This window comes from Adiantum capillus-veneris, chromosome 2, assembly GCF_014529385.1.
Source record: "Adiantum capillus-veneris isolate H3 chromosome 2, ASM1452938v2, whole genome shotgun sequence".
NCBI classification, from domain to species: domain Eukaryota; kingdom Viridiplantae; phylum Streptophyta; class Polypodiopsida; order Polypodiales; family Pteridaceae; genus Adiantum; species Adiantum capillus-veneris.
Genome location: NC_140932.1, coordinates 134,420,432 through 134,439,765, shown reverse-complemented (window position 1 = coordinate 134,439,765; position 19,334 = coordinate 134,420,432). Strand labels below are relative to the sequence as shown.

At 43.2% G+C, this 19,334-nt stretch overlaps 1 protein-coding gene across 3 annotated transcripts in view; it reads right to left on the bottom strand.

Moving 5' to 3' along the window:
• Positions 1-1,058: 1,058 nt before the first annotated feature.
• LOC147463682 (uncharacterized) overlaps positions 1,059-19,334 on the bottom strand; it is a 66,553-nt gene continuing 48,277 nt past the window's right edge. Inside the window, exon 2 of one of the 3 annotated variants that reach the window (XR_015190267.1) lies at positions 1,059-1,449. Coding sequence is in view for 1 of the 3 variants with exons in the window: in XM_086529419.1 (XP_086385545.1) it covers positions 9,253-9,363 (111 nt within the window). In the remaining 2 variants the exon portion in view is untranslated. Of the gene's footprint in view, positions 1,450-9,218; positions 9,364-19,334 lie in introns of those variants that run through there. The other 2 variants (XM_086529419.1, XR_015190266.1) reach the window with 2 other exon arrangements.

Sequence of the window (19,334 nt, the reverse complement as noted above, 5' to 3'; positions counted from 1 at the left end):
CTCTCTCTCTCTCTCTCTCTCTCTCTCTCTCACACACACACACCCACACACCCACCCACACACATTTATATTCCCACTCGCACTACACATGCACGCACGCAACCATTCCCAACAAAAAAAAAGGGTCTGTTGTTTTTTCACCAATCAAATTTTGGCCTTGCTCACACAACTTTCTCTATAACGACACTCACCCTCACAAGAACCTGCCCAACTAACTCGCATACTCACAGCCTTGCATTTTCGAAGGGTGAAAATCCAACCACCTGCCCCTCACCACAACCGCACTGTCTGCCACCACCCTCTGTCTCTCTCAGTGCTGCCTCCGAGCACCTCTACCTCTCTCTCTCTTTCTCTCTCTCTCTCTCTCTCTCTCGCCTGCAACGCTCCTCTGTCCCTACACGCACTCTCTGCACGTGCTACAGCTCCCCGCCCCTCGCCTTGGACCCCTCTTGCTCTCGGCCTCGCATGCAACCCCCTGCGAACATTGTCAGCTCTGTTTCCTGCTTTCCCGCAGCCCTACCTCGACACAGTCCACCACACGTCAACCGCACATACTCACTACACCCATACATAACAACACACCTGATTGTTGGTGCTTGCCGACCTCGTCGCTGCCTTCATGCTCCCAACACAACGCACACCCCTTTATATCCTCCCCACGTCACACACACACACCACACACAGAGAGATCTCGCTAGGCAGCCCACTTGCACCTTTGTGCCTGCCTGAGTGAGAGAGAGAGAGAGAGAGAGAGAGAAAGAAGGGAATTTTAACGATTTGGAAACTATCCCAAGAGACCTTAAAGATCTATCCAATGAGGAGAGTTGAACTCAAGGCCAAGAGGGAAATGGTATAGCCAATCTACCACACTTGGGTGATAGAAAGGTTATACCATTTTCCTCTTTTTACTAACCCCCCCCCCCCCCCCCCCCCCAAGAAGCGAATTTTAACATCGTACGAAACTATCCCAAGAGACCTTAAAGATCTAGTGGACAAGGAGAGATGAACTCAATTTCCAATTTTTGGTGGTTTTGGGAGACCAAAGATCCAATGTAAAGTGCCACTTTTGTTGAAAATTTCAAAAGACATCCCAAATCCAGATAGGAAAAAATCCAATGTAAAGTGCCACTTATGGGCGAAAATTTCAAAAGACACCCCAAACCCAGATAAGATATATCCACCAACCCATCTACACTTACAAATTCTTGAAGGAATATTACTTTTTAACCTGATGTTATCATACTGTATTCTATAAAAGACAACAAGAAAGCACACCTAGCACGAGCCCAAGTCATGAACTTTGCTCTTCGGAATCCCCTTGGCCTCCAAATTCTTGTAAAACTCCTCCACATCCTCGGACATCTGCTCAGTTGATGGTAGAAGAACTTTCCCGGACAAAGCCTTGGCTATCCACTTTGACTGCAATTGCATCAGTGGAAAAGGTTTAACCTGAGAAAACAAACATCTCAATTTAGCAGTAAATTACAAACACTCTTCTAGTGGAAAGCATGAGCAACACAAGCCCTTCAATAGCTGCAATTACAATACTCTCCTTCTCTCAATGAAGCAGCTTATTCCAAGTTGTAACCCTTTCTTCTGTAACATTGGGGTTTTCCCCAGCATGTGCACATTCAAAATCTCTAGGGTTTTTGGCATTCGGGCTTTTTTGTAATGCACAAGGGTCTCAAGCCCTGTTTATTTGAGGAAAAGAAAACATACATATACACGCAATACATATACTCTCCCCTCTCTGATGCACGACACGCGTGCACACGCTGCACTGCGTGTTTTTCCTTTTGGAGGGGGATGGCCGGCATGATCTACCACTAGAGAAAACATGCCAATCACAACAGAGATGTGATCCAAAAATCCAGAAAAGTATAATAGTATATACATTTTTATCAACTCCAAGAGGTGGAAAATTCCCCAGGTGTCGTAGATTGGTTATGCCATTTCCCTCTTGAATAACAGGTCTTGAGTTCAACTCTCCTCGTCGGATAGATCTTTAAGGTCTCTTGGGATAGTTTCCTACGACGTTAAAATACTCATCTTCTTCTTCTGCTTCTCGCTCCAGATTGAGACTGGCCGATTTCGAGGGGTACAACGCAGGCCAAGATATGTCGCTTAGAGCTAGAGACAGAGCTGCACTACACATGTCATTGCCCAGCGTACTATGAGATACGAGGCCGCTTCCATTGTTTGTTCAGAGAGGATTTTGGACCATTTTCTAGAGTCATCAATTACGAGGATCAGAGATGTGTGGGATTGTCATACTAGAGCTGCGCAGACTTAGGGAGAGCTTGCTGAGGACATCAGGGGAGAGACAGTCTCATCGACAAATCACAGATTTCTTTACACCAGCCAGGGGAGAGCCAGAGGAGGAGTCATCACAGCAGATCTCAAAGCCCACCCACACTAGAGGTACATTGATTGATCGAGCCATTGAGCTAGGCAGATCCAAACGCCCACGACTTCGAGGGGTCTCCCACCATCAACGAAGGCTGCAGCAGAAGATCCATAACACTCTAGCTCGACATGCAAGACGCCCAACCAGAGTACTGACCAAGGAGGATGTTGATGAGATTTGACAGTGACCCATGAGAGATTTCATTTGAACCCACCACCCCCCCTCCCTCTATCTCGTTTTAGTCCCAGATCAGTTTCAGATTCATTTCCTTAGTGTTTTTAGTCTTAGTTCTTTGTACTTTCCGTACTCAGACATGGTATCAAATTCACCAATTGTAACTTTTTGGTCTCATAGGTCATTTTGGCCTTTCGTAGACGCTAATATAACATTTCATCTCTCTCTCTCTCTCTCTCTCTCTCTCTCTCTCTCTCTCTCTCATGGGATGATCACCATTGTATACTTTCTCCATTGTACTCTCCTTAGTCCTCATGTGATTGTGTCCCTCTCCATATGTTTTATATGTTTTGTGATGATGTATTATGTGATGCTCATGATGATGATGATGGTGATGACGACAATGTAGGGTAGGCTCATATCTACCCACTCTAGATACGGGTGTGTATGTGTGTGTGTGTAGCTGTTTTAATCTTAGATAATAAGACATAATTGAACTTTTACATTCAAAGGACAGCTGGCAATGGAACAAAGAACAGATAAGTACAAAAACAATTCAGTATTAGAATCATTCAAGTACAATGTCTGTAGAAAGAGATGCCCATTCAGTATATAGATAGTAAAAGAACTTCCCAAATCATAAGCGAGTGTTCCATCCAGTGTAGGACGGCTTGCCAAAGTCAAAAAAACCTTCCAAGATAAAATAGAGTCTTTACCTGCATCCATCCAAACAAGACAACAATTCAGTTAGCCTTGGATATGTATTACAGGTATCAATGCACCATACCAATTGTTATCCATGTCCATCTTACAAGCTTTTAAAAAAAAACCTTACCAAGCTAAATCCATAGGAAAAAATGTTAATTATTATCCCCCATTTTTTAACAATAAAACTAGAGTTTTTAAAGAATATCATTTTGATTAGAAGGCAATCACCGCTTTTAATCAAAGTGTCTGAATTCACCATCATTTTGAAGTCATTTAGATTCTAAAAATCCAATCGAGTGTAAAAAATTCCAAGTTCTCAAACTTTAGTAGAAAAACCGGTCAGAAGTCCATTACAATAGAATGATCTTAGAACAAAACCATTACCACTTAACAATCATTTCTCTTTTAAAAAATATACCCCATTTGTCATGTCATTTACCGTGTCTATACTTACCTTAGTACTCAAAGTTTATAAGCGGAGCACCATTAGCACAAGAAAATATATCCAAACTGAATATAGTATAGTCCTTAGTGCTGCCATGGTAAAAAACCGCTCCACATTTTTTTACAAAAACAAACTACACCGCAGCTGGACAGAGAACAGCACGGCTAGCCCACAGTCTACACTGGCAATGCAGTGTATAGCTTAACCTAGTCCATTAGTTAGTAAGAATAACAGATTGTAGAAGCATCAAACCACATGATACCCAATCATACCAATCGACAATACCAATAATAGGAATAACTACTCATCCGGGGTGTATCCCCTTTCCAAGCCTAAATCGAGTACTTACCATACAAATATCAAGCCAAGCGGCCTTATACTTACCTTTCAATTCAGTGCACAACTCCCCCCCCCCCCCCTTTTTTTTAACCATTAGTAACCCAGAATGGTGGGTTTTTCCAAGTATACGGCTACAGTAACCTTGATGCCAAGTAAAACAGATAGCTCCCACTCAGATGCCTAGTATCACATAGTTCCTAGTGCTTCCGGTGTTAAAAAAGCCAAGAGCAACCCCAAAAGTAACAGCACAATCAGATGGGATGTGCCAACGCAGTCTGCAAAAGATATAAGCCCGCAAAGGATAAGAAAAATCCCAAAGTACCTTGGTAATCTCAGGACCACATACCATTTATAGGAGTAACTTTGAACCATGTTGCGCAGCACTAAAAAAGTGTGACAGTAGAAAAAACCAGTTAACGACAACCCCCTTTTTTTGAGAGGCCAAAAAGCCAAACCTTTATACCCAATATGATAGCAAGCAGTTTGATGTCGGCGGCAAAGTAATTTGAGCAAAGTATACACTTCTACCATGCCACTGTCTGTCATCCCATTTATACTTACCTTATTGTGCCAACAAATAACAGATGTATGCTCTAATAGAAAAATACAAACAGAACCAGTAGAGACGTAAGCAAGGGCAGAGGAAACCCTGAGAAACCTGAGTGGTGAGCTCCATAGCTCCTTTTTTGAAGCAAGCAGTAGATTTTTCAGAAAAAACAAGACAGAACAACCCTGGCTAAGTGAGGGGCAGAGATGCGCCCTCACCTGTTTATATAATGGAAGGAGAAGGGACTGCCAGTCCTATGAGCAGGAGCCATAAGTGAGCCGGGCCGCCTTCCTGGAGACTGTGTGTGTGTGTGTTTGCTCTGTTTGGAGTGCAAATATCCAAGAGTGGGGAAATCCACTGGAGAGGCCGCGTTCGTGGTGTGATGAAGAGGGACTCCCGAAATGCAGTCACGCTCGACTACGCGAGAGCTAGTGATAATCAATTAGAACCTAGGTTAATTATAAGAGCAAAGCCCTATGGTATAAAGTAGCAGTGGCATTTAAGTAGCATCCCAAGTGATTTTATGCTACCCAACTGGTCATGGGTTAGATCAGTAAGTTGGGGGGAGGGGTTAGTTTTTAGAATTTTGAAAAATCAAGACTAATGCAGTATCACAGTGTGTGTGTGTGTGTGCACGCGCGCGTGTGTGTACCCGCCCTAACCCAAGCGCCATACACGATGGGTTGGTAGTAGGCCCATTGTGTATGGACCTACTACCTAATTAGAGAAATGAGATTCTCTTGATTAAAGTGTAACCCAGGCCAATTATGTTGGGTAAGAGCCTGTATGATAGTGTTGCAGATCTCGTTTCTATTAAACCCGTTAAGGGAATATTTCTTGATTAGTAGATTTACCTCCTCCCAGGCAAGAAAAGAAGTAGAGAAAGAATAGAAAATCAGGTGTAGCAAGCTTATGCAGGAGCCAATAGCAACCTTGTGAGGCCTATTGCTATTCTTTTTTAAGAACTCCACAAGTGGTAGTTTCAGGCGATCCCTTTTCCAAACAAACCTTAGGTCAAACCCACGGACAAACGGGATATGAAGGGAGATAGAAAGGTTAAAGAATTGGACTGATGTGCAAAAGGCCCCATTGGGTGAGATGATCTCATGGAGAGATGTGGGTTCAATTTTAAAGCAGTGAGAATAAATTAGACAAATTTCTTTGAAGAAGTCTCTATTGTTGATACTAAGTAAGTCATCCATATATCTATAGGTATGTCTGAACTGCTTATTTTTGTATGATTCCATGGTTTTGAGACACCACTTGTACTCAAAGAAATCAAGGTAAATATTACACATAAGTGGAGAGCATGAGAATCCCATGGGGATGCCTATGCATTGGTTAAAGCAAAGACCGCCCGAAACAATAGTGCAGTTACAAAGCAGCCAGGAGATGTAACCGCAAAGCTTAGCTTCATTAAAGTGTAAGGAGTGAGTTACTTTTATCCACCTAGGTTTTTTGGAGAGAGAGAGATGTAAAAGAGTTTCTTCTTTCTAGCATTGGAGAAGGCCATTTTAATCACCTTGGCAAGAATAGTCTTAAGGCCAAGATCCCCTTCAAAGGGAATGTTTTCCTAACATTGTATAATGTCTGCAGTAAAAATGTGGAAGATTTGCTGAGGAAGATTAAGCGAGACTTCTGTAGAGTTTTTTGTAAGCCAAAAGGGATTGTACTGAATATGTAAGAAATCCTGGAAGATTTTCTGTTTAGTGGCACAAATAAGCTCAAATTCGGTTAGTATAAGGTCGAGGCATAACGTAATATCCTTAGTGATATCAGTGAAAATACTATTGGAGGCATCAGATATCCATCTGAACTTATGCTTATGAATTTTATAAGTGGGAAATAATACAGGTAACTTAGTGTTTAAGACAGGGTAGCTTAGATTTCCCAAGTACTTTGCAATATTATTGGTAACTATTTGTAATTGAGAGTTAATACTACAGAATTCCTTCCCAGATACTCGATTGTGAGAGGTCTTCGAAGCAAGATACTTGCATAAAATAGTGGGACAGTTAGGGCTTTTGTCGAACCCGACAACAAACCATTTATCAGAGATTTTCTGGAAATCGAAAGTTGGTTGAGATATAAGCCAAGATTCATCACAGAATAACCAATTTCTAGGTAGTTGTGAAACTTTTGGAAGGAAGCATTCCTTCACAACTTCCCTTAAGTCCGGTAGGATTGTCATCTCCAATTGGAGAGCACTGACAAGGTCAATGAAGCAGTTTAGTATAGCTGATAGAGCAAGTTAGGGGTTTTTGGAAAAGTTAGGTATATGATTGAGCCCTTTGGCCAAAATTCTACGTATTTTAGTATTTTCAATAATGCTAAGATCACAGGTACAAACATGGTTACCATAGGCCTCAAAATTCCTGCAAAAGGTGATAAACTGAAAGCATGTACAAAGGGGAACAGAATCCTGCCGAAGAAAGTCATTACTTCCATCCTATGTGTATATTGTCGAGTAATTTGTGATTGCCAAAAAAAAAAATCAAAGCACTCACAAAAAAGATTTTTTTGTTGAATCCAATTGAGAAGTACATTGTGAAAGAGACAGTGTATGTAGATGAAACCATTGTCTGGATCAGCTTTGTCAAGAGTTCTTCTTCCGCAAGGACTTGTAGTAACCTGCAATATCACCAAGGTTTAAATATCAGGGAAGTTCTTGATGGGGGGAAACCTGTCTCTACCCCTTGTGTAGCTACGAACTTTTCCCCCGTTAGAGGATGAGCTAGGTGTTAGAAAGGAAGTAAAGGAGTTGTGGGTAATGAAAGAGTTGGATCTTTTGAGAGTATGGGAGTCATCCTCATCAATACAAGGTTTAAGTAAACTAGTGATGATCTTAACAACTTTAAAGTTAGCATAAGTAGTTAAGTAAATTCCAAGCTCATCAGATTTCAAATCCTTCAAGATATCCAGCATTAGTCCACGGAAGATATTGAAGGCAATCTGCGGAATTATAATTTACTTAGCTTGGCTACCTAACCAAGAGCAAATGAGAGAGAGGTGAAAATCCACAGGTTTTTCTAGAAAGAGTAAGTCCAGATGGTTGAGAATAAGCCAAACAGTATGATCGAACCACATGATGCTGGATTCACAAGAGGCTTTAGGGTCAAGAAATCTGCACATATTTTACATACGGTCGAAAAACATTCCAAATGGATTCAGTGTAAAAATCCGGATTACTCTTGGCAAATTCCATGTTTCCTTTGGTACGGATGTAGAGGCCCGAATTAGAGAGGCATTTGGAGTGGTCAATGAGATTGAGATTGAAGGGTGCTTTGATCAGCTCCCCTTTGTCCAGAAATTGCCCTCCTTTTAGAATCTTGAGTCTGCAATCTTCCACAGTAGAGGCAGGGAGATTGGCAAGGTAAAACCCATGTTTCACACAAAATGGGTGTCAGGAAAGCTTTATTGGGCAGGACCCAAAGTTGATGGTCAACCCTGCGGGATTCAATTTCAATTTGTCTAACAATTAAGACAGGAAAAACTTTGGATATTTTAAGCACCATCTCCAGGAGGTTAAAGTCATTAAGGGAGCAAAGATTACTCTGAAATTCCTTAACTGCTTCAAGGGCTGCACTATCCCGATAAAAGATTCCACCAGTTTGTGGAATAGTTGGAGTGGCTAGTGTACAAACAAAAGAGAAATTGAGACCACATAACTTCCTAAGAAATTTAGATAGCTCAGTACCAGAGGAGGAAAATAGGGCAAGCTCTTGCTGGTATTGTGAGGAGAGTAGGGGAAGCTGGGCTATGTATTGGGTAATTAAATTCACCCCTTCCATGGAGTCTTTATCCAGAGTAACCAAAATCCTGACCCAATCATTAAACGATAACATATGTAAGACAGATAGTTTTTGGTCAGAGGTAAGAGCCGAATCATATATTAGTTGAGAAGCATCCAAGCTACTAATACATCTGAGTACAAGAGATGTGGCCACTGAGAGGGGCTTCGAGGACAATTCCAATCCTTGTGAGAGACCAAGAGTCTGCAATTTTTCAAAAAAGTGTGGTGAGGTTCACTTATTTTTACCATAGTAAGTAATACAATCTTTGGCCTTCCTAGAGAAGAAGAGTCTAGTTCTAACTGCCAAAGCATTCTTTGGTTTACGGTCCTTAAGGTATAGCTTAATATGTTCGAGAATCTTTGCATGATTCTTAAGGTTGTGATTAGTGCTCATGCGGCTTGTCGTTCTATAGGATATGCAGTCCTAAAAAAGGAACAATATAAACATAAATAAAAGTAGAAACAATAACTGTAGTTTTTGGGTCTGCAAACCTTAAACCGGCAAAGTCAAAGACTATAGTAGTCGTGAGCAGGGGACCAGAAATAGAGTCTACGAAGGACCACCTAACACCAGTCAACCGGTCAGGGGATTACAGACTGTGGGTCCAACTTAGGACTCAATTTCGAAAAAAAATTCTAAAGCCAACATTCCGGTTTATCTAGCAAGAAAAACCTTATGTATAGGATGTGTGTCTAGCTGTTTTATTCTTAAATAATAAGACATAATTGAACTTTTACATTCAAAGGACAGTTGGCAATGGAACAAAGAACAGATAAGTACAAAAACAATTCAGTATTAGAAACATTTAAGTACAATGTTTGTAGAAAGAGATCCCCTTTCAGTATATAGATAGTAAAAGAACTTCCCAAATCATATGTGAATGTTCCATCCAGTGTAGGACGGCTTGCCAAAGTAAAAAAAAACTTCCAAGATAAGATAGAGTTCTTACCTGCATCCATCCAAACAAGACAACAATTCGATTAGCCTTGGATGTGTATTACAGGTATCAATGGACCATACCAGTTGTTATCCATGTCCATCTTACAAGCTTTTTTAAAAAAACCTTACCAAGCTAAGTCCATAGAAAAAAATGTTAATTATTATCCTCCATTTTTTAATAATAAAACTAGAGTTTTTAAAGAATATCATTTTGATTAGAAGGCTAAAAAACCACATGATACCCAATCATACCAATCGACAATACCAATAATAGAAATAACTACTCATCCGGGGTGTATCCCCTTTCCAAGCCTAAATCGGGTACTTACCATACAAATGTCAAGCCAAGCGACCTTATACTTACCTTTCAATTCAGTGCACCAAACCCCCCCCCCCCCCCCCCCCCCCCCCCCCCCTTTTTTTAACCATTAGTAACCCAGAATGGTGGGTTTTTCCAAGTATACGGCTACAGTAACCTCGATGCCAAGTAAAAAACATAGCTCCCACTCAGATGCCGAGTATCACATAGTTCCTAGTGCTTCCGGTGTTAAAAAAGCCAAGAGCAACCCCAACAGAAACAGCACAGTCTGATGGGATGCACCACCATTTTTTTTAAAAAAAACAGTCAGATGGGATGTGCCAACGCAGTCTGCAAAAGGTATAAGCCCACAGAGGCTAAGAAAAATCCCAAAGTACCTTGGTAATCTCAGGACCACATACCATTTATAGGAGTAACTTTGAATCATGCTGCGAAGCGCTAAAAAACTGTGACAGTAGACAAAAACCAATCAACGACACTCCCCCCTTTTTTTGAGAGGCCAAAAAGCCAAACCTTTATACCCAATATGATAGCAAGCAGTTTGATGTCGGCGGCAAAGTAATTTGAGCAAAGTATACACTTCTACCATGCCACTGTCTGTCATCCCATTTATACTTACCTTATTGTGCCAACAAATAACAGATGTATGCTCTAATAGAAAAATACAAACAGAACCAGTAGAGACGTAAGCAAGGGCAAAGAAAAACCTAAGAAACCTGAGTGGTGAGCTCCATAGCTCCTTTTTGGAAGCAAGCAGTAGATTTTTCAGAAAAAACAACACAGACCAACCCTGGGTAAGTGAGGGACAGAGATGCGCCCTCACCTGTTTATATAGTGGAAGAAAGAGGAACTGCCAATCCTATGAGCGGGAGCCATGAGTGAGCCAGGCCGCCTTCCTGGAGACTCTATGTGTGTGTGTGTGTGTGTGTGTGTGTGTGTGTGTGTGTGTGTGTGTGTGTGTGTGTGTGTGTGTGTGTGTGTGTGTGTGTGTGTGTGTGTGTTTGCTCTATTCGGTGTGCAGATATCCAAGAGTGGGAAATCCACTGGAGAGGCCGCCTTCGTGGTGTGATGAAGAGGGACTCCCGAAATGCAGTCACACTCGGCTATGCCAGAGCTAGTGATAATCAATTAGAACCTAGGTTAACTATAAAAGCAAAGCCCTATGGTGTAAAGTAGCAGTGGCATTTAAGTAGCATCCCGAGTGATTTTATGCTACCCAATTGGTCATGGGTTAGATCAGTAAGTTGGGGGGGGGGGGGGGGGGGGGGGGGGGGGGGGGGGGGGGGGGGGGGGGGGGACTAATACAGTATCACAGTGTGTGTGTGTGTGTGTAGATGTTGTTTGGATTGGCAGCAGGTCTCAAAGTTAACTTTTGCAAATCCAAGCTATTGCCTCTGAAAGAGTGTGACTGGCATAAGATATTGTGGCCTGGGGAGATTGTTCCTCCACATATTCTGGTTCGCCATTTGGGTTATCCGTTGGGTTGGAATGTATCGGCTATGCGGAAACTGGATTGGGTGATCCAACGTCTGCATTCCAAGTTGAATTATTGGAAACTGTCCACGTGGTTAACTATAAAAGCAAAGCCCTATGGTGTAAAGTAGCAGTGGCATTTAAGTAGCATCCCGAGTGAGTTTATGCTACCCAATTGGTCATGGGTTAGATCAGTAAGTTGGGGGGGGGGAGGGTTTAGTTTTTAGAATTTTGACAAATCAAGACTAATATAGTATCACAGTGTGTGTGTGTGTGTGTGTGTGTGTGTGTGTGTGTGTGTGTGTGTAGATGTTGTTTGGATTGGCAGCAGGTCTCAAAGTTAACTTTTGCAAATCCAAGCTATTGCCTCTGAAAGAGTGTGACTGGCATAAGATATTGTGGCCTGGGGAGATTGTTCCTCCACATATTCTAGTTCGCCATTTGGGTTATCCGCTTGGTTGGAATGTATCGGCTATGCGAAAACTGGATTGGGTGATCCAACGTCTGCATTCCAAGTTGAATTATTGGAAACTGTCCACGTGGCCATTTCATGTGCGTCTCAGGATTGTCCAATGCATCATTGTGGCTTATGTGCAGTTTTACTTGCCTTCGTTATCCTGGCCTCGATTACGCTTGCAGTCCCTCATGTCCAATATTTTAGAGCATTTTTGGCAGACCTCGTCTAGCAAGAAGGGTCTTCGGCTTCTATCTATGGACAAGCGTTCTCCCAAGCGGCTAGGAGGGTTAAATATTTTGAACTTGAGACGTCATCTTCTGGCTCGGAAAGCTATGTTGTTGCCAGTTTTGGTGGAGCCGCAGCAACCCTGGGCTCTCATGGTCACACATCTGTGTACGCACATTGTCACCCCATCTTTTGGTCATTGGCAACCGACTTATTGGGATGTTGTTTTTGGGAAGCTTGAAGGACACATTCCTGGGTGTCCATTTACTTCTTCTCTAATTGTTGATTGGAAGGTTGTCACTTCGCATTTGGCTTGGAATGGTCGACAATCCTCTGTGGGAAACTCTCTTCGCTTGGAGAGTCTGCATTGGAGCAGGGATTTCGCTTCAAATTTGGTTCAACGGTCTCCTCGCCAAGCGTATTTTCTTTCCCAAAAAGGAATCTATTAGGTGCATCAGGTGGTTGATGACTCGGGTTATGTTCTTTCGTTCGTTGATGCAGTGTCCCGCTTTCGGTTGGGTCTTCACTATTCTCCTCTCTGGCGGGAGATTCAAAGGATGCTTGCTGCCCACTCACCCATTCCTCCTATGGAAGTGGACTCTCGCTTCTCTGATTGGAATCTGGCTACTACTAGATTGGACTGCATCTCAGCTGGCACTGTCTATGCCATCCTTCAGTCTGATGTCTGGATTGGGCATCACGGTAATCAGTTGTGGCCGCTTTCCGAATCATTCTTGTGGTGGCAACACACATTGTCTCGCATTTGGCAGAGTCATCTGCCTTTGAAGGAACGTGTTTTCTTGTGGCGCTGCTTGGTGAGAGCATTACCTGTTGGCAGTGTGTTACATGCTTGGCACATTGCGCCTTCCCGCTGCCCCAGATGCCTTGTGAAGCTGAGGAGACTGTGCCACACTTACTGTGGCGTTGTTGTCACTCCAGAGCCTTCATTCGGCAAGTGTCAACTGCTCTTCGGCTGCGTTTTCCTTCCGGCTCTTTTCACAGGCGCTTTTGGCTTTTTGGGATGCTCCAGTCACCACAATCTCAGTTTGCGGTGTTCTTCACCTGGGTCAGATTTTGGACTATGTGGCCATCTGTGTCACAAAGTGATGACGTGTCTGCCCGAGAGCCCTAACCCTGACTACTGCTGAAAACCCTAATTCTGGAAACCGTAACCCTAAAACCTGCAAACCTTAAAATCTGCCAAAAACCCTAAAACAGCAGAAAACTCTAACCCTAACCCTAACCCTAAAAGGGCAGCAGGCTGAATCCCAGAAAATGCGCAACATGCTGACGTGGCACCGTACGGCGATCCTTGCGGCAGCTTTCCTGCTTTTGCGTAGAGATAGCTTTTGTGGCAGCTTGCTTTTGGCTCAATGCAATTGGAGATAGAGAGAGAGAAAGAGAATACCTTTGATTTATTTTAAAACTCAAGAGAGTTGAGAGAGAAAAGAGCCATTGCTTTTATTTTTTTGGGCTTTTTACATTGGAACCTTTTGGGGCTCTCATTCCTTGTAAACATTAAATAAGTGGTTTGGGCTCCCACTCTGCAGAGCATCCGGACGCAAAGTTTGAGAGTGAGACCCGAACCACTCTTGTACTCTGAACTAATTAATACATAAAGAAATACCGAAAGGGGCGGCAGTCTTTGGGGCCAATATTTCTAGGCACGAAACTCCACCGGGCCAGTGCAAATCTATTGTGAACTGTGAACTGTTTTGAAGTGGTTATTTGGTGCTGTTGTGATTGATTCTTGACTTGGAGTGTCCCAGTCTGTTACAGTGGTATCAGAGCACGGCCGATTTCTCTTCTACGGGAAATCCAATCCCAAATTTTTTTCCGCGGCACCTATGGCTTCAGGCAAAGATCAATCGACTCCCTCTGCATCCAAAGATGCGGGCAGGGATCACAACGAAGATTCCGGCAGAGTATGGCCCGCCCCGGCCTACTCAGGCGGAGCAACGAGAGATGAAGCATAGTCAATTGACCGGCAATGCAACAAAGATGATGCTCAGTTTTGCGAAGGACCCAAAATTGGCAAAATATATGAGCGAGGCTTCTTTTCAAGAAGTGCACGAGCAGTGGCAAAAAACCACAACACCACCCCCGAAACCCGCTCTCAAGAAACCTTCTGCTCACAAGAAATATTCAGAGAAGGAATTAGAAGAGGTGGTTTGATGCATGGATTGCTCAGCTTTTTGACGCACAAAGCAAAGCTAAAAAGCATGGCAAAAGCAGAAGAAAGGCACTGACTTCCAGGGTTATTTGGGTCGTTAGTTGACATTTGACAAAGCAAAGAAACAGAAGAAGCGTGTTCGATTTGAAGGAGTACCCAGTTCTTCTTCTTCTTCTTCTGACAGTTCTTCTAGCTCTTCAGATTCGCGCGAAGAAGACAGAAAAGGCAAAAAGCGAAGCAAGAAACAACGCTTCGGAAAGGGCAAGAAAAAGGCAAAGAAGTCTAAATCTCGCCTAGTGAGTGATAGTTCTACAGAGCACTCGTCTACAGATAGTTCAGACTCTGATGACGACAACTTTTATGCGAACAAGAAGAATTTTTATAAAGCCAACCAGTATGACTTTCTGGAAGATAAAAGCAAGAAAGTCCGAGAGTTTAAGGAAGGTGGACACTCGATCGAATTTGTCACTTTTTCAGGATATAAAGATGCTTCGAAGGCTTTGTCTTTTATACAGCAGTTTGACATCGCTTTTGTGGGAGGACGCTACTCAGAGCACTCCAAGATTCGGAGAGCTGCCTCTTATTTTAATAGGAATGCTCAAACTTGGTGGTCCATGCTTCTTTTAAACAAGATTGCACCAGTTAAATGGCTCAAATTTAAGAAGCTTTTATTTCTTCTTGGCTGACGCAAGAGTATAAATGCGATATACGAGCTGCTTGGAACCATCTTCGGATAACCAAGAGAGATACAGTGGATGCTTGTAGCGAGAGATTCTCGAGCTTTTTTCTACCTACCTCTTCATTCAAGAAGATCTCGTTCAGAGAACAGATTGAGCGGTTTACCTTTGGGTCTACCTACAGAGATCCGAGATCACTGCTTGGAACAGAAGTCAGTTTCTATTCAGAAGTTGATGAGTCATGCGAAACAAGGCTTTGCCATTCACTCTAGCAGTCTGACCTACCCCACCGATGAGGTCATGACACAACGAGCCGAACAGACTTCCGCAAATGAAAGTAGAAAGAGAAAGAGCAACCCAGAAAAGAAGGATGCACGACCTAAGCTTACTCCTGAGGAGAGAGCTCGCTTCATCAGGGAGGGGAAGTGCTTTGGATGCGGGGAACATGGACATATCTCCGCGAAGTGCCCTAACAAGGCATCGAATGAAGAAAGGCCAGAAAGTTCTAAAGCAGCTGAGAGACGTGGCAGAAAAGGCAGATAAAAAGCAGAACTAGTACCACATGGCGTGGGACCTGAACCGAATCAAATGAATGAAAGTACAAACTTTGCCGCTTTTGGGGCAAAGTGAAAGATCACGAAGCTCTTTTGAAGGAGCCAAGGCAAACCTCTTTTCACTTGGAATTGGCGGCTCGATTTGGAACTACGCCCAACAGGCTGAGCCCACAGGCGGAGGTAGTTCGAGTGGCACCCGGACGGGATGTTGCTATTACACCGAGCATTGGCAAACTTCGTTTGCAATGATAGGGGTGTTCGCGGCACGCGAGTGACGTTCTACTCGAAATCCCTTCGTTCCACAAGAACTACGCCGTGGTTGACTACCGGGCCGAGAAAGCGACTTTGACAAATGAAGGGCTCAGAGATTGTACTTGATGAACTTCAGTTTCTTTACTCATTCTTTTGGGAGAGAAATGAACGATGGATAAAGATCGAATATGTTTTGACCTCAACAAAAGAACGCCAAGATTTTTCTCCACTCTCATGCCGATGGCTTTATAGAGGGCCTGAAGATCATACCATTGATCTCATACTTGGAAGCACACCATCGAACGGGCCACCTTACCCTGTGAGCCGAGCACAGAATGAAGAGATTATGAACCAAGTGAAAGACCTCTTGGAAAAGGGTCTTGTCCAGCGTAGTACTTCACCATATTGCTCTCCAGTGTTGTTGGTTTTGAAGAAAGACGGATCTTGGAGAATGTGCATCGATTATAGAGCTCTCAACAAAATCACCATCAAGAACAGATTTCCAATTCCTAGGATCGATGATATACTCGACAGATTACAGGGATCCTCGTGCTTTAGCAGGATTGATTTGAAAAGTGGATATCATCAGATCAAAATCGCATCGGGAGACGTCTACAAGACAGCTTTTCGGACGACCTTCGGGTTATTTGAGTTTTTGGTGATGCCTTTTGGCTTAACCAATGCTCCTGCGACATTTAACCGGACAATGGATAGGATTTTTCGAGAGTACAGGCTATTTGTTGGCACTTTTTTTGACAATATCATTGTTTTCTCCAAGAATGAGGCAAAACACAAAGATCATCTGCTTCACGTCTTTCAGGCATTACGAGATCACAAGTTAGTGATTAATGCATAGAAAAGGGAATTTTTCCTACCAGAGATACACTTTTTTGGGACACATTGTCTCAACAGCAGGAGTGCAAGTGGATCCGGCCAAGATAGAGACTATACGTGATTGGCCCGATTTGAAGAATGTCCACGAAGTTAGAAGCTTCTTGGGACTGTGTTCGTACTACAAGCAGTTTATTCGAAAGTTTGCAGAGGTTGCTTCCCCTTTGCATATCTTGACAGAGAAATTAATCCCTTTCTCGTGGGAATCCATAGAGGTGACTACCTTTCAGACATTGAAAGAGAAATTGACTACGGGACCAGTTTTGACTTTGCCGGACTTGCAGAAGTCATTTGAAGTATATTGTGATACTTGTGGTCGTAGTCTAGGTGCGGTCTTAATGCAAGAAGGCCATGTCATTGCTTACGAGAGCCGATTGTTCTCAAGGCCGGAGATGACAGCACAAATTTATGAGAAAGAGCTTTTGGCGGTTATCCATGCTCTTACTCAGTGGCGGCATTACCTACTCGGAGCGGATTTTACTGTCTTTATAAACCATCAGAGTTTGCGCTACTTCTTGTCACAGAAGCAGCTTTCGAAAAAGCAGATGCGGTGGGCGAACATCTTGTCACAGTTTCACTTCCAGATTGTCCATGTTCAGGGACAGAAGAATGTGGTGGCAGATGCTTTGTCTCGGAAGCCATTGGTTCTAGCTATTTCCCCGATACATCATAAGAGCTTCGAGGATATTGTCGATCAATATGCCACAGATACAGATTTTGCAGACGTTTTCACACAGATACGGGATGGGGAGACAGTAGCGGGATATTCCATTCGGGATGGCTACTTGATGAGAAAAACCATGTTGTCCGTTACACAGCCATTGAGGGAAAAGGTTATGAGTGAATGCCACTGTCCACCTTTTACGGGTCACCGCGGCATTGCTACCACCATGAAAGGGGTAGAGAGTTACTTCTTTTGGCCAAGACTCAAGAAGGATGTGGAAGAGTTTGTGCGCAGTTGCTTGGTATGGCAGAAGGTCAAGTTTGACAGGCATAAAGCACAGGGATTGTTACAGCCTTTACCCATACCCACCCGCCCCTGAGAAAGTATTGCAATGGATTTTATTTTTGATCACTTGAGAACACAAAGTGGTCTACCTACCTTTGGTGGAATTTGCCTACGATAACACGATACACTCTTCGACAGGGAAGGTGTTGAAGGTGCTGCGAAGGTTTCACCCTTCCTAAGCACGAAAGATAAGATTTTTGAAGCGGATGAAAATACGCGAGACTTAGATACGGCTTTTGCCAAGGTTCCCGAGACTTTGCAGAAATCTCAAGAACGACAGAAAAAGGCAACGGATCGCCATCGTCGCAATTTGAAATTGAAGGAGGATGATTGGGTGCTCTTACGTTTTGAGAAGGCACGCCTGAGAAAGAAAAAAGGGAAAGGAGAGGCTTTTTTTTCCGAAGCTTAGTATACGATACTACGGACCTTTCCAGATCTCTAAAAAGATAAATGATGTCTCCATCCGATTGAAACTACCTGATACTTGGAGGATTCACAATGCATTTCATGTGAGTCTCTTGAAACCTTTTAAAGGTGATGTGCCTGATGATGGGGAGCCTGATGAGCAACCCAAAGTGGAAGAAAATGAGGAGATCCTTGTTCCTGAACAGGTTTTGGCACATAAGAATACGAAGAAAGGTAAAGTCTGAAGGCGGTTCTTGGTTATGTTCAAGAACTATCCTGCATTGGATGCGAAGTGGATGGAGGAGGAAGACCTAGCAGATACTCCTCGGATTGTGAAACTTTACCTCAATGCTTTTGGTTTAGCATAGTCTACTCCAAACGGAACCCAGAATTCAGCTTGGCCAGAGATTTGGTGCAGTGGGATGCACAAGAGAGGAGTCACTCCGCTCCTTTGTCAACAGATGCCTTGATTTGGATACTAAAGTCACTGATGTCTCTTTGAGCTTCAGGGATACTGAGAGCTGACAGTATTCTGCTGGATGACTTTATGAAATGGAATTCCTGATTATGATACTGATTTGTTCTTGACTTCTTTTAAGTGCAGCAACTGATAGACGAAATGACTGCAGCATTTTGGTATGATTGATGTCAAATAGACATGGTTGCAATAGGGGTTAGTCAATCGGACATCGATGAGGTCCCGATTGGATATAGATGCGATTGCTAGCTACATTGCCGATAAATCATGGTCTAAGATCCAAATGAATGTTGAATGTCAGGTGATGTCCTGTGATCTCTAGTGATGTCCTGTGATGTTGTGTGATGTGACTGTCGATTGGTACATGTGCTAGATGTGTGTTCCTAGTACGTAGGTACTAACAGTCAGTGTTTGCTAAGACAGTTTATGGCCTCTGTCTGTTTTGCAGGCGTAATCGAGGGCGATTACATGCTTTCAAGAGGGGGGTATGTCACAAAGTGATGACGTGTCTGCCCAAGAGCATGCGGGAAACCCTAACCCTGACTGTTGCTGAAAACCCTAATTCTAGAAACCCTAACCCTAAAACTTGCCAAAAACCCTAAAAACAGCAGAAATTCCTAACCCTAAAAGGGCAACAGGCTGAATCCCGGAAACTGCGTAACATGCTGACGTGGCACCGTACGGCAATCCTTGCGGCAGCTTTCCAGCTTTTGCGTGGAGATAGCTTTTGCGGCAGCTTGCTTTTGGCACAACGCAATTGGAGATGGAGAGAGAGAGAGAGAGAGAGAGAGAGAGAGAGAGAGAGAGAGAGAGAGAGAGAGAGAGAGAGAGAGAGAGAGAGAGAGAGAATACCTTTGCTTTATTTTAAAACTCAAGAGAGTTGAGAGAGAAAAGAGCCATTGCTTTTTTTTTTTTAGGCTTTTTGGATTGGAAGCTTTTGGGGCTCTGCTTTTGGCATCCCTTGTAAACATTAAATAAGTGGTTTGGGCTCCCACTCTGTAGAGCATCTGGACGTAGAGTCTGAGAGTGAGCCACAAACCACTCTTGTACTCTGAACTGATTAATACA